This window comes from Pieris napi, chromosome 14 (assembly GCF_905475465.1).
Source record: "Pieris napi chromosome 14, ilPieNapi1.2, whole genome shotgun sequence".
Classification (NCBI taxonomy): Eukaryota; Metazoa; Arthropoda; class Insecta; order Lepidoptera; family Pieridae; genus Pieris; species Pieris napi.
Window position 1 is genome coordinate 6,255,556 of NC_062247.1, and position 14,271 is coordinate 6,269,826.

At 33.5% G+C, this 14,271-nt stretch overlaps 1 protein-coding gene across 2 annotated transcripts in view; it reads left to right on the top strand.

Moving 5' to 3' along the window:
• LOC125055751 (probable E3 ubiquitin-protein ligase HERC2) overlaps positions 1–14,271 on the top strand; it is a 60,925-nt gene that overhangs the window by 5,724 nt on the left and 40,930 nt on the right. The window contains exons 13-36 of one of the 2 annotated variants that reach the window (XM_047658309.1): positions 50–147; positions 436–591; positions 666–771; positions 852–957; positions 1,361–1,574; positions 1,711–1,855; positions 2,450–2,532; positions 2,737–2,819; positions 2,902–3,044; positions 3,749–3,945; positions 4,629–4,845; positions 4,974–5,211; positions 5,407–5,577; positions 6,097–6,315; positions 6,918–7,080; positions 7,609–7,727; positions 7,847–8,019; positions 8,156–8,685; positions 8,883–9,007; positions 9,091–9,458; positions 10,430–10,596; positions 11,307–11,446; positions 12,207–12,390; positions 13,047–13,283. In XM_047658309.1, the coding sequence (XP_047514265.1) occupies positions 50–147; positions 436–591; positions 666–771; positions 852–957; positions 1,361–1,574; positions 1,711–1,855; positions 2,450–2,532; positions 2,737–2,819; positions 2,902–3,044; positions 3,749–3,945; positions 4,629–4,845; positions 4,974–5,211; positions 5,407–5,577; positions 6,097–6,315; positions 6,918–7,080; positions 7,609–7,727; positions 7,847–8,019; positions 8,156–8,685; positions 8,883–9,007; positions 9,091–9,458; positions 10,430–10,596; positions 11,307–11,446; positions 12,207–12,390; positions 13,047–13,283 (4,382 nt within the window). The remainder of the gene's footprint in view (positions 1–49; positions 148–435; positions 592–665; positions 772–851; positions 958–1,360; positions 1,575–1,710; positions 1,856–2,449; positions 2,533–2,736; positions 2,820–2,901; positions 3,045–3,748; positions 3,946–4,628; positions 4,846–4,973; positions 5,212–5,406; positions 5,578–6,096; positions 6,316–6,917; positions 7,081–7,608; positions 7,728–7,846; positions 8,020–8,155; positions 8,686–8,882; positions 9,008–9,090; positions 9,459–10,429; positions 10,597–11,306; positions 11,447–12,206; positions 12,391–13,046; positions 13,284–14,271) is intronic. The other variant, XM_047658310.1, reaches the window with a different exon arrangement.

The window sequence follows — 14,271 nt, forward strand, 5'->3', positions numbered from 1 at the left end:
TAATAAATACTTTTTCTGTGAGTGAGGTACTTGATTTTAAATGTTTCAGCGGTCAAGTTTACACCTGGGGAAAAGGAGAGAGTTTTCGTCTCGGGCAAGGGAACTTGGAGACATTTAAAATACCGAAACTCGTAGAGGCTTTTCAAGGTAACAGGCTTTTCAGGTTTTCATCCTATTATTATGAAAGTATACATTGATATACTTTTTGTTTGATTTATTCGATAAAATATGACGTATTCTTTTAATTTTCTTTAGTCCCCAAAATTTGAGTGTGGAATGAGACATAAATTTGTATATTAATTGTATGTGTTACCACAAAGTAATTTATTTTATGGTTTCGAAATTAAAAAATAATTAAATTGCTGTTAATCCCAGACATAGCGTACACTCTTTTTATATTTTTCAGTAATTTATTTTATGTCGTATCTTTTATAGGTGTAAAAATTGTCGACTTATCATTGGGGTCAACTCATGCTATTGCTTTGTCGTCGGACGGATTAGTTTACGCATGGGGAACGCATGAGAGAGCTCAAATTTCCAATCCTGCCCCGCAACCAATGCAAGTTTTTAACCCATCTTTTAAGGCCAATGGTAAGTAGTGATTCTCTTGTAATTTGATTATATAGTTTTTATTCTTCAGATTTAATTTGCGTTTTATTTTACAGGTGTATCGAGTGGTCCAAATCATATAATAGCATGGAGTGAAGAAAATCCAAGAGACTTACCCTCCTCTATGCCATTTGTAATTGATCTATCAGAAAAAACGTTTCAGTAAGCATGCTATACTTTATACCTTTTATTTTCGGAGTTTTATTGTTAATGACAATTAATTTTTTGTATTTTTTTTTCAGATTTTTAGAACGATTATTAAGAATAGCAGTCGATCAAAGCATTACGGCGAATATGAAGGAAAACGAATGTCTGGCAATCTCATGTTTGAATCTCTTAAGATTACAAGTAAGTTAAATGTGAATTTTTAAATCTAATAATTTTTGTAATTGAACTGGTATATAAAATGGTATTCCTCTATAGAATTGGTTGTTTTTACATACCACATACGTTCTGATAAAATTAAATTCGAGATCAAAAGTAAGAAGTTTATACTTATATTTCTTTATAAACCTTAAGTATTATATAAAACAACCTTTAACCAAACCTTTATACAAAACTTATGCCTTAAGTTTCTTTAAACTAAGTAGCACCTTGAGGTTTTGGTTATTATTGGTGGTACTAGCCCTAATGAGTGAATGTTTTGTGACATTTTTTGGCATAAAGACATAGATTATAAGAAAATTATAGTCAGATAAAATATAGTGTAGTAGATTCTTTCTTAACATATTTCTATTCTAATTTATATCAGGTACACGCTTGGCAATGCGCCCGGGGTTCCACAGACGATATAGAATCTCGATCTTGGTGCGCCGGTGTGCACGCAGCTCTAGTGTCGTTGGTAGAGGGGCGAGCTGGTGCGGCCGCAGCTTCAGCCGCAAGAAGGGCTTTAGCTGCCGCTTGGCCTGTATTATTGCCGACGCCGCATGTTCGCGCACATCATCTTATCTCTTTACTACCTCAAGGTATTATATTATAATTAAAATAAGGATTTATGTAACCCTTCGTCCCTAGATTGTATACTAGACTGTAACCTAAATGAAATTGAATTAATTTTCTCACAAAAACCACATTCTACAAGAGTTTTATTTATTTTTCCAGGCTCTGTAGCCGCAAGTGCAGGAGCTAGGTTTATGACCGAGCTTTTGGTGTGGTCTTTGCTAGGCGGTGGTGGACTTAGAGACGCGTTGAAAAATGCGCTTCAAGCTAACTCAACTGATCCCTACAATCATTTACAATTGGACGAGTAAGTTTTACGATATCAATTAATTTTGCATTTAATCTAAACCTTAAAATTTCTTTACAAATTACTAATGTTTTAATATTGAAGAAAATAATTTAGTTTTTTTAAATTATTTTATGAATACTGTCACGTCCGTACATTATATTTCCAAACAACTAGATAGTAAATATGACGGGCTTGTCGTTCCGGTAGCATATTACTTTTATTAATTTTTTGCACGTCATTGTTGAATTACGTGATAAAAAGAAGCATGCACAAAGGCTTAAGGGAAAGACTTTGCCCTGGCTACAATTTAAAATTACAAACAGCTCGTAAAACATTGGCGGAGAGTTTATTGCCAGTTCTTCTATTCCGTTCTACGCCCTTGATTTAAGAACTGGCAGTTAATGTAAAATTAGAAGCATTTCATTTTTTTAACGTTCATTGTGTTACATATTGTATATTATTTTGACTTTGACTTGACTTTTACATTCTTAAAAAAGTTTATATATATAAAAATAAAAGGACCAATTAAATGAAGCAAGAAATTCTTCAATTTTAATTAATATACTTTATCAAACAGGTATTTTTACTGAATTTATTGTTTTTATTTTTTAGTGAATTTGATCAAGTCGACATAGTGACCGGCCAACGCAGTCGTCCAACAACCACCATGTCTGATGAGACGGAAACTATTCATGGTAAACTTATTTATTATGAAACATAATTAGTATAACATGATATCGTGATATTGTATTTTACTGTGGTATTCGGTTCATGTCAAATTTTATTTATGAATAATACTTATTTTATTATGCATTATATTCTAAAAATACATATAATTTGACACGATTATAGGATATAACTAAAATGGCCTAATATGTAAAAATGGTAATCCCAATTAGAATTTTCAGTTGAGCCTGTAGAAGAATATCAAATAAGCAATGAAGCGCCATCGGATGGAGCATCTGTGCCTTTGATGCATCTAGTAAGTGTTGTTTTTTAGAAAATAATAATTAAAATCACTAATTTTCACATTTACAGCCATAATAGATATCCATATATTTCAGGTCAAACATTTAATAAAAAATACCACATGTCAAACGCAAATGCACATAAGGTCTATAATGGACGGCGATACAAGTAAAACTGACGATCTCAAAGGGCATGATACAGTTAGTCCGAGCTGTGATCTCCTTATACGTTTTCAAAGGTATAATTTTTACTTGTTAAATATACTAAGATAGGGTTTAAATAAAACTTTATTTTTTCGTACACCAACAATTTTGGTTAATGTGAAACAATGTAGATAAATTAATAAAATCGCTTTTATATCAGTCAAAGAAGATTTTAAAAAGTACTGAGGACTCACAATGCTATCTATCTATCTACGATTAAACAACTATATGTTTATAGCACCTGTATCCTTATTAAAAAAAATTTAAATAACTCTCTACATAGTAACTTATCATTTAATAAAATCAAATACACCACTACACGCAATACTCGTCGAGCGAGTTTGCTTATCTTGCCAAAGCCGCGCACAAATTATTTAAAGAGATCTATTAGGTATGAGGGTGTGCAATTGTTTAATCAGTTGCCGTCTAAGGTTCGTAACATTATCGTGATTAATCAGTTCAAAGGGGCATTAAAGATACACATCAGAATGAGCCCATTAGACTAAAATTGGACTAGCTGATGGCGACGTGTATCTCGTTCGTATATACTTAATATTAAATTTCTCATGTAAATAAAAAATAATTTTTGTAATGAGAAATAAAGTTCTTTAAACATTAAACATTGTCTCGGCAATTCGGCAATAACCACTTTATACATTCCTAACAGGAGCTCAAATTTCTTCCTTGGGGAGGCAACCAAGAGCCACTGAGTTGGTAATCTATAGTTTATATTCTCCAGGTTATTATTCTGTGAAGCCATGTGGTCCCGTGGTGGGAGGGGTACACGCGGTGGTGTCCGTAACCTTATGACGCAATACGTCAATCTCCTGTCGGAGCACGTACAGTCAACCTTATGTTGTTTCATTACTGCCGTACACAGAGCGGACAACACTCAACTCAATAGTCTATGCGATCTCATTAGTGCTGATATTGTAGGTAAGTGTGTTTTGTGAAAGTGAAGTATTTTTGAAGTATTACTTTCTTCCTTTCTTTTCTTTTTAAAAACCAGACTTTTTTTGAAGTTATACTTCTTTAGGCGCGTTATGAAAAATTTATGAGAGTGAAATTTTACGATGCGCGCGCACCGTTACACAAAATTAACAGAATGAAGTTAGTTCTAGGTGGCATTAAAATCGATAATAACTATGGTCAAGTTGTATATTCTAGTATTTTTATATTTAGAACACGTGTTTCGTAACAGTGTAATTAAATAGTGTGAATAAATAAATATTATTTTGGTGTTTTTATTAAATCAATTTCATATACGACGGCGATAGTATTTACTAATAATAATTTTATTGATTAATTTTAATATTTATCGTTAATCACTACTGCATTTTAGTTGTTTTTTTTTCCATACGCCAAAGAAGTATTACTTCTAACGCGTGTACATAAGTACACACACTCTTTTTTTTTAATTGTGTAGAGATTTGCACAAGCTCAAATTTTGTTACAAATAAAGCGTAACTCAAAATTTTATATATTTTTTTATTCAACATTTTTACTGCTTGATTTTCCTAAAATTTGTAGTACCCATGTAGTTCGGATTCTAAGTGAGTTAGATGTCAAATTGTGACTCATGAGACTTGACAAAAACTTACGTTTAACTTAACTTACAGGTAGGGTAGTAAGTGAATTATCAGTATGGGTGTGTACGTGTGCAGCGCGCTCTGCCATCGCTATGTCCGATTGTTGCACGTCATTCATTAAAATAATACGTGCGTGTGACGAAGCGGCGAAATGCCTTCCATCCGCACAAAAATTAGATGCAGATCTTTTGGGCTGGCCTGGTTTAATTTCCAGAAAGAGCCAAGGCAATAACCACGTTGTCAGAAAGTAAGTGTTTTTCTCGTTTGCTTTCTTGATAGTGTAGAAAATACACAGTACATCTCTGAGAAGTTTGTACTTAGAATTTTTTCAAAATATCGTAAGTGTTTAACGTTTAAGTGATTATGCAATTATAGATGTGACCTCCACAACCATACAAAAGAAGGCGGATCGTGGATCATTATAGCTGGTTACGTATACGACGTAGAAAACTTTGATTGTGAGAATGCTAGTACTGTGGAGTTAGTACGTAAATTACGTGGCGCGGATGCTACTGCGGCACTTAGCGTGGACCCTCACGCTGCCTATCTCTCACGCCTTACTGAGAAGTGTGTCGGCCTTTATACTACACAAGTTTATAGTCATAAATGTCAGGTAAACAACAATCATGTTTTTAATAGGTACAAAATATATAATATAATTTCGAAAATATAAGTTTTGCTTTATTAGAATAGTAAAAGGTTTTGCAAGACTGCAAGAGTACTTGACTGTTTAGTATTAAACTATCGAAGTAAAAATAATTAATTCGATTTCTAAAAATTAAATGCTATATTATCATTTTCATTTCAGGAAAGTACTTCTACCCTACGCACCCATCATGTTTTATCTTCATGTGCGTTTCATCTAACCCTTGGTCTATCTCAGTGTGGTTTGAAACTAGCGCGATCTCTGCCGGTACAACAAGCTGAAAGAGAGGCATCTTCCTATATATCTGCCGTTTTCTTAAGAGGAGGACTTCAGGTACAATTTACTAAATTGAAATTATTTTATATAAATAATCCCGATCAATTTTATGCAAAATTTGCATATACTGTATTTCTCTATAAAAAAATATTCTTCGGCGAATCAAACAGACAGACATGTATTTACAAGCTATACGCCATAACCCATTTTAAAATCAGGTGATATATATATAAATATTGCTGACCCACAATTTTTATTTTTTTTGTCAAATAGGCTATATGCTATTATGCTTAGTTAATATCAGATTTATTGGTTTAAGAACTATGTTTTATGTCAATATTGAGCGTTTGTTATGGGCGGCATTAAGCCTGTCATAATAAATGCTAAAATAGTATATACACTCTTGTATAAGTTTGCTGGTCATATTTGATTATGTGTCTGAATTACACTTACCTTTTTATTAAATCATCCAATTTGTTTCTTGTCAATTATTTGCTTTTAACTGGAAACAAAGACGTTATGCTTAACATTAAGCAAAACATTATCAAGAAAATAATTTTCATCTAAATTTTATAGATATCCTGCCCTCCGAATCCTTTTGAAGAGGAAAAAGCCGAGGCTCGCAGCGGTTCTTCCACAGGCGGTAATAGTCCGGCGAGCGAAGGACCAATAACTAACATGATTCATCCGACTCCACAAGTGTCTTTGAAAATACGAGTTCCGAGGCTTAATGTTAGTACGTCACCGGCAAGGGCTGACGCTCTATTGCAGGCTTTGGCTGAACCTAAATTACACGTAAGTATATAATATATAAGTATATCCTGATATATCAAAAACAAATTCAAAGTGGCGTTTGAAAGTGACATACTCTGATTTTTCATTCCGTAGAATTCTGACATTTCATAAGTGTTGCTACTTACTTTATTTTATTCTTCAGCTAGCATCACTGCCTACTAATTCCAGGTTTAGTAAACCTTTAAAAAAAATGTTATCTTTACTTGTGCCTTTTTTTACTGTTTGTGATGAAAAGGGACGTAATTATCATTCGCCGTTAAACCACTTTTAATGTGGAGCTTCGCAATAAATAAAATGGATACATTACTAACAAATAAAATGCATGTATAGACTCAGATGTTGACTCGTATTGAAATTGAAAAATGTGCCCGGCCAAATAGGTTTGCCATCTCTGACATGTCAAAAAATGATAGCTGTCAGAATTCTACGGGATTAAAAAACAGAGTTTAGGCTCAAATATTAGTTAATATTTAATATCTAGTTTATATATTCAAGTTAAATGTTAAAGTAAGGTGTGGAGGCTCTAAACCTAATAAATTCTTCAGGAACCACTAACTGTCGACGTATCCTGAGAAAAAAGTAATATTTAATGATTTCTATAGGATCCACTAGCTTTACACCTATGGTGGGCATGTGAAAGGCGAGAAGGCTGTGCTCCTCACTTTCCACCAGAACATCCTCTAGAAGAATTGAGGAGAGCCTTATTGGCTGTTCTACTTTATCACGCCGGACTCAAAGAACATGCGCTGGCAACTGCTACTGCAGGTTAGTTAATGTTTTGTATGCACAAATTTAATCAACTGTTAAAGCGTATCGTCAAAGATAAGTTTGACAATTTATAGAAATTCATTTAAAACATGACAAAATCAGAGTCGTCAATGGAAAGTGTGATAATTTATTTATTTATTCAGAAGTTTCACAGCACAATACATAAATAGATTTACGTATATATAACATTGTAGGCCAATTACGAATCTTCACAAATAGTTTTTTTTGTCATAAAACAAGAAGGTAAACTTCCGAAAATATATTTTTAGTGTAAAACAAAAAAGAAAAAACAGAATTTAATTAGTTGAAAGTTAATTAGTTATCAATGTACTTCATTCATCATGGTTGAAATAATTTTGTGTCAAAGCTATCCTTGCTGTCCTCACACTCTCAGCGAACAAATCAATGCCAATCGTTAAGTCATAAATTTGTTCGCCGCTCTAACCATAAAGTTGCTCCCTCTATAATTTGTGTTTTCTCTGGGTACATGATTCTAAGTGTTAAAATATCTGATAAACCTTTTAGAAATGGAAAAAGGAGAAGTGAAACTTTCCCCGGCGATGTCAGAAATAGTTAAAGCGGTACAACAAAGTAAATGGACCTTGATGAGGACTCGACAGCAACTATCCAGAGGATATAAGGAGGTAAGTACTAAAGCTGCTGTCATAATAATATTTTCGGCGAGCTAAAGCTGTAGTAAAAAACAAATAATTTATTAGCTTTCTTTCTTAAGAAATTGAATAAATGGATTCGAATTTTTAAGGTATGCGCTGCGCCATTAGAAAGGGCCCGATTTTTGTTACACGATGTTCGGGCGGCGATCTCTCCAGCAGTATCTGCGTTGAACTCACGCCCTCCATCGCATCGTTCGCCAACCTCTAAAAGAATTTTCCGTAAAGTCATGAAGTTATCCAAAACACCCGACTTTAATAAGTGGTAAGTAAACAATGTCCGTAGTCTGGTTTAAGAGTTTTTATTATTACCCATAGGTAATAAACGAGATTTATTTTAAATACTACGATTTAAAAAGACGTGGAGTTTCATTCGTATTATATAACTCCTTTTATTGCAGTATGGAGACAACAACTAAAGAGTTAAGAAACCGACAAAACAGTTTGAGTAAAAGTATGTTAAAAGCAACCGGAAGCTTGCTACAAGGTGATGCACTGCTCATCAAATCGTCAATTGCAAGTCAATCAAGTAAAAATATCGAAGAGAACCAACTGCTTGTAATAGAACCAAAAGGCGATGGTGATTTCAATAAAGACAAAATTAAAACGAAACTCAAAGTAAGAGTATTTGATAAAGAACTAAAAAATGCATCTAATTACGACGAAAGCAGAAGCGAAATTAAAGAAAAAGATGAAATAGACAGGGATGATGATAAAACTCCGACAAATGAAATTTCTATGAGCTCCGTGAATGACATAACGGATAATTCAATTTTCAAAGAATCTATGGAAAGTGAGAAACAAGTGATGTTACTAGCTGATGATCTCAAAAACGAACTAATTATTGCTGATGAAGAAAAAGATGATGATAGTTCGGAAAGGCATAAGTTTGTTAATGCGTGGGTGTCGCGAATGGCTTGTGAAGAAAAGGGTATGATTATTGAGTCTTGGTTGAACATTTAATTTTCTCTAACTCATTTTTTTTATAGTGCAAACAAGTGTATTCAAAACAAGCAAGCAGAAGAATTTAATGGGGCTTGAAATGCAAGAATTTGTTTAATGTCGTAACGACTCCTTATTTTGATTGTATAACCAGCCTTTTGGCAAATAAATAATATTTTCTTTCAGATTTGTACTGGCTCCTGGAAGAAGTAACGCCGGAACAACAAAATATAACGACGGCCATAATAGACTTTGTCATTACTGAAGAACCCTGTGATATAGATATATTAAGAAGAGCTTTATACTGTCAGGTAATTCTCAAATACTTCAGAATCTTCAAATATCTAATAATTTTAATCTTTTCCCAAAAATTCAATGATTATTAAAATTACAGATTCAAAGAGCGGAAATAAGAAGAAATGGCTATTTTATTATAAACAGTATTATTAATTCGTCACAAACTATGTCTGATAGTATAAAGTACGCAGCTCTCAGCGGCATTTTAGGAGCGTGTATGGCCGACTCAGTACCACACACACAATTAAAACCTAGTATTCCATTGAAAAAACCTCTGGAAGGCATAGAATCTGTGATACCCTATTTAAAGTATATGGTGCTTCTCGAGAAGTCTAAATTGATGGATTTCATCCTAATTGAATTGAAATCTAGAGTGATTGAAGGCGAACAAAGCCAACCGTTGCCATTGAAAATGAGTGCGAATTATGGAGCACATGCGTTGTTAAACAAGCCAGCACGTGCGAGGTAAATGCTTGTTCTATTAAATTTCTTTTATTCTTCAAAATCACGCGTTTCTTAAGGGATTTAAAGTTTAAACTGAGATTATAGCAATACATAATATAATATTTGGTTAGATCTTACAAAATATTTACCTAACTTAGTAATTTTGGTAACTTAGTACAAAACTATTAATTAGTATTAATTACTTAAGCGACCTTGTCTGTGAGCTGCAGACAACTTTGGACCATTTGCTGGTCTAAAAGGGGTGATATCCGCTTCCTTTAACCTTCTTCTTATTGTTCGTGCACGTTTCCTCCACGCACTTCATTAAGCTCTGTTTTGAAGTTAACTGACGTGAGGGAACGATTTCACAGTGTAACAATATATCGGTCATCACAACCGGTGGTTGCTCGAGTTCTGCCTGTACCACGTCTCCTTTTGTAAGAACCTGTCTCCACAAACCTTCTGTTTATTCTAGAATCCGTAGCCTGGTTTAAATTTAAATTTCTACCAATCGTTCGTTGATCCAAGCCCTCCCGCACCAATGCTGTTGCCGATTTGAGCAGCTTGTTCGGGCGAAGTATCCAAATTATGGTTCAGAAACTCTCGATGAGTTAAAAAGTTAACCCAACAATTCTGCTGGTAACAATAATTCAATTGTCAAAAGAATAAAAAATCAATAAGAATCAATTTTAAAAAACACGCAAATCTGATACTACGAGTGAATTTTCTTTTCCCGGCTATATTCATTTGTTTTACTGCAGTTCTCTTTTTAAATATTGTTTTTTTTTTAAGATTAAGGGCCAGTCTCTCCATATGTATATAATTTAATCTAAAAAGTTTGCATACTTATTAAAAAAATCATTTCAAAGTAATCCTGAAGTTTCATGCAGTTTATGAGTCCGTCAGTGTATATAATATAATCACACTCATTTGTTTTATCGTGGATAAAAGGTGCTTTAAAATTAGTATAATATATTTTAATTACATTTTAGGTTCCTGATAATTCTCTTATCCCTCCTCATTGAGGGTTGTCAAGGTCCAGAGTTGGAACAACTAATTAACAGTGGAGCCCTTAGTTCCTGTCTTACTTTGCTCAAGCAAATTGGAGGCGACACATCTCAGCACGCATCGCTTATTTGCCACGGAACTAAATCAAGAGGTAGTCGTATCTAATTAATTTACGTATTCTTTAAGCGCTTTTGATGTTTTCTTTGGTTACCACTGGAAAGACATACCAATGTTGTAGCAAGATTTAGGTATCAACAACAGAATTTATAAAATATTCGCATTATTAGTACACTATAAAGGCTGTATACATAACGTCATAATCGTAGAACAATGTCGGATTTGAAAAAAATCCAAAATCCACTTTTTATCATATTTGGATACTACATTGCCTAAATATTACGTCTACATTAAAATTAAAATTCTATGTGTTTTAAATTTCAAATTAATCAGTCGGTAAAGTGACGGCTTTGATAGAAACATGTGATTTTTCTAGAAAACTGTGTAATTTAATGTTATTATTATATTTTGTTTAAAAAAAAAAACCCTTTTGTTTTTTTTTGTATGCTAATTTTCATAATAACAGAATATGAATTAAAATAGTTATGTCAAAAACTAAAATGGTTATATTATTTTGAAATGGCTGCCCTGTAAAGTTTACTATTATATATATAATTTAACAAAACATGATATAATTTTACTGGAAGTTGTAAGTAACCGTTTATTATTTGTATTAGAGTTGCCAGTGTACTAAAATAATGCTAAAAGGCTGCTTTACTACCTACTACTACTGTTTGCTACCTTTTGTTTCTCCAAAACCTTTGTAGGTTAACAATAAAAGTAAGTAAAAAGAATATTTTCCAGCTGATTGCTTGATAATATACGAGGATGAGAGACTCGGGGCTAGAGCGAGAGGTGCTTCACTCTCTGGACCAGAGCTAGCATCTTTAATGAAGATTGGGACGCGAGTGGTTCGCGGTAAAGACTGGAAGTGGGGTGATCAGGTAATATTAAAGCCATAAATAAAAAATACGTTGAATTCTAAGCCTCGTCCTTGGTATTTTTTGAAGTCGGTTAAAAGACGAAAATTTTTCCAATATAAAAAATGTGTTTATTCATTATAAACAATGCATAATAGTGTGTAAGAAGTAGTATAGGATTCGGGTGTCTGAAAATGTTATAACAATTAATGCTACTAATATTAAAAATGTGAATATATTTTAGGTATGAATGGATGTTACCGGTTAATACTTAATAATCCGGTTTTATCGCATAATTTATCGGTTTTATAGGATAATGTACCGGTTTTATAGTATAATCTACCGGTTTAATTGTACAATTTTACGGTTTTATATTATAATTTTACGGTTTTATAGCATAACATACCGGGTTTACAGCATAACCTACCGGTTGTACAGCATAATCTACTATAAAGACGTAAAAGTGTTTTCAACATAACAACATTACCTATGTTGTTATGTTGTATGTATTGGTCTCTGCTGCCTCAAATCCCACGACGACGGTTCTCTTTCCACACAGACTCTAATATTTTACTCAAACAAATCTGGAGCATAGATTAAAATAAATATTTATTGTAATGTAATAATATTTAAAGCAGGTTAATATGATTTTGATTTCCATAATTTGACATAACAATATTATTTAGCATCTTCAGAAAAGGTTGACGGCATTTGTCCTTGTTCTGAACTGCTTTGAATACCTCTTATAGTATTTAAGTATTCAATTCTGTTTTTTATTTATTAGGACGGTGTACCGGGTGGGGAAGGGCGTGTAATTGGTGAATTGGGTGAAGATGGGTGGGTGCGAGTAGCGTGGGACGCTGGAGGTACCAATTCGTACCGTATGGGGAAAGAGAGCAAGTATGATCTCAAACTGGCTCGTTCTCCCTCTCCACCACCTTCTGTGGATGAAACCGTGCAGGGGTCGCGTAAGTGATTTAACTATTTGAGTTCTGTATTTTAAAATGTTTAAGTATAGGTGTAAAGATTTTTTACAAAGAAGATCACCTAGCTGAGGGATGAGTCCCTGAGGTCGATGGGCTGTGCACTAATTGACTTTCTGTCTATGTGCGCATTTTACACTCGTACGTTGAAGGAAAACATCGTGAAGAAACCGGCATGGCTGAAATCAAAAAAAAAACGACGACTTTTGTCAGACAGAAGGCTCACTTGCTCAGCTTTCTGTCTGACACGTGCATATGCATCAGCTATGAAATAAAAATTATTAAAGAAACGGATGCAATCTGAGACCCATGTAGGGTTGTCGCGCCGTTGAATTATTATTATTACATCAGAAAATTGCTTTAAAAATAAAATCTTAAATAACAGTGCTCGTATAAAAATATAAATAAAGGCTAGTTTAATGTTTATATAGCTTACGCATGCTTATGGCACGATAGGAGTTCATAGTTGTGTAGAAAAGAATAAGAAGAAAGAATTAATGTTTTTCTTTATTTATGTTCTTTTCTTTTTCTATACAGATTTTTGAAGACCATATACGTCTTCTGCTTAATCATTGGACAGGATATAGTAATATGAACATTGATTTTATTAATATATGTTTATATAATTTATATATAAATAGCGGAGATGACTCAAGACTGGTGGCCAGTGAGCGAAGTACGTGCGGCTTGCACTAGCGCAGTACGTGCAATGTGCGCGGGAGTGGGAGCTAGAAGAGGTGTAGGCGGTTACAGCGTTACTGCTAGACGAAACGTTGCTGCCCTGCAGAGGCGGTTACTGGCACTCGCACATGCGCATGTGTCACCTCCACCCACTGCGTTTGCTGGACATTTGCATACTTCATTGGCTTTGTTGAGAGGTAAGTGTTACATGCCAACAAGTGATATCTCATTTAAGTTACCTTATCCGTCGGCTGATTTTAATTCAGCGAATGTCCAAAATGTCTGCTTAAAAAGTTATTAATATATTATTAATTTCATTATACAGTGTAAACTTATTATAACATCATTTGTTATAAGGATAAACTTCCTCTAACGCAAAAATCAGTTAAATTTATTTGGTTTAACCATTGATATACAAAAAACCCAAGATGCACAGTCTCGAATAAAAGTAACGCTCGAAAGTGTCCCGAAACACTATTTCTGTCCCTTTCTATAACAGTATGTCTATAACAGTATATGTTACAAGCATATATTATTGCAAAATCAACCTTACGCGAATTGCTTAAAGTTGTTATTACAACGCAGTGTACTTAAAGCAATAAAATTTTACGACCGACCGTGGTCGGTAGGACAAGGTATTGAGTGGAGTCGAACATGACTTTTTTATTTACAACTATTTAACATAATTTTAAATTTATCCGACTTTTCGGGTGCTTTACAGCGTGCGTGGTCACGGTGACTGAAGACAAAAGGTGTTGGATGTTAAATAGTTGTAAATTTATAATAATACATAACTTTAATCCGGTTAAAAAGTTTTTTCTTTAAATTAAAAAAAATGTTAAATTGGCTAACTCCTGACCTACACTTTATATAGCGTAAATATATTTGTCAAAAACTACACACAAAAAAGTTCAAAAGTACAAAAATTTATTTATGAAAAAAAGCACAAATAAATAACATCGACTCCACTTATTAGACGCGAGACTATTTGAAATGAGCGCACAATTTAGAATGTTGCGCTCATTTTTTGAGGACGTTTTTTAGACGTTGAGTTTGCATCTTGGGTTTTTTTGTATATCAATGGGTTTAACCCATACATTTACTCTTCCCTATAACGAACCTCTCTATAACGAATAAAAATGCTTAATCCCTTGAAATTCTTCATAAAGAGTTTACACTGTACTT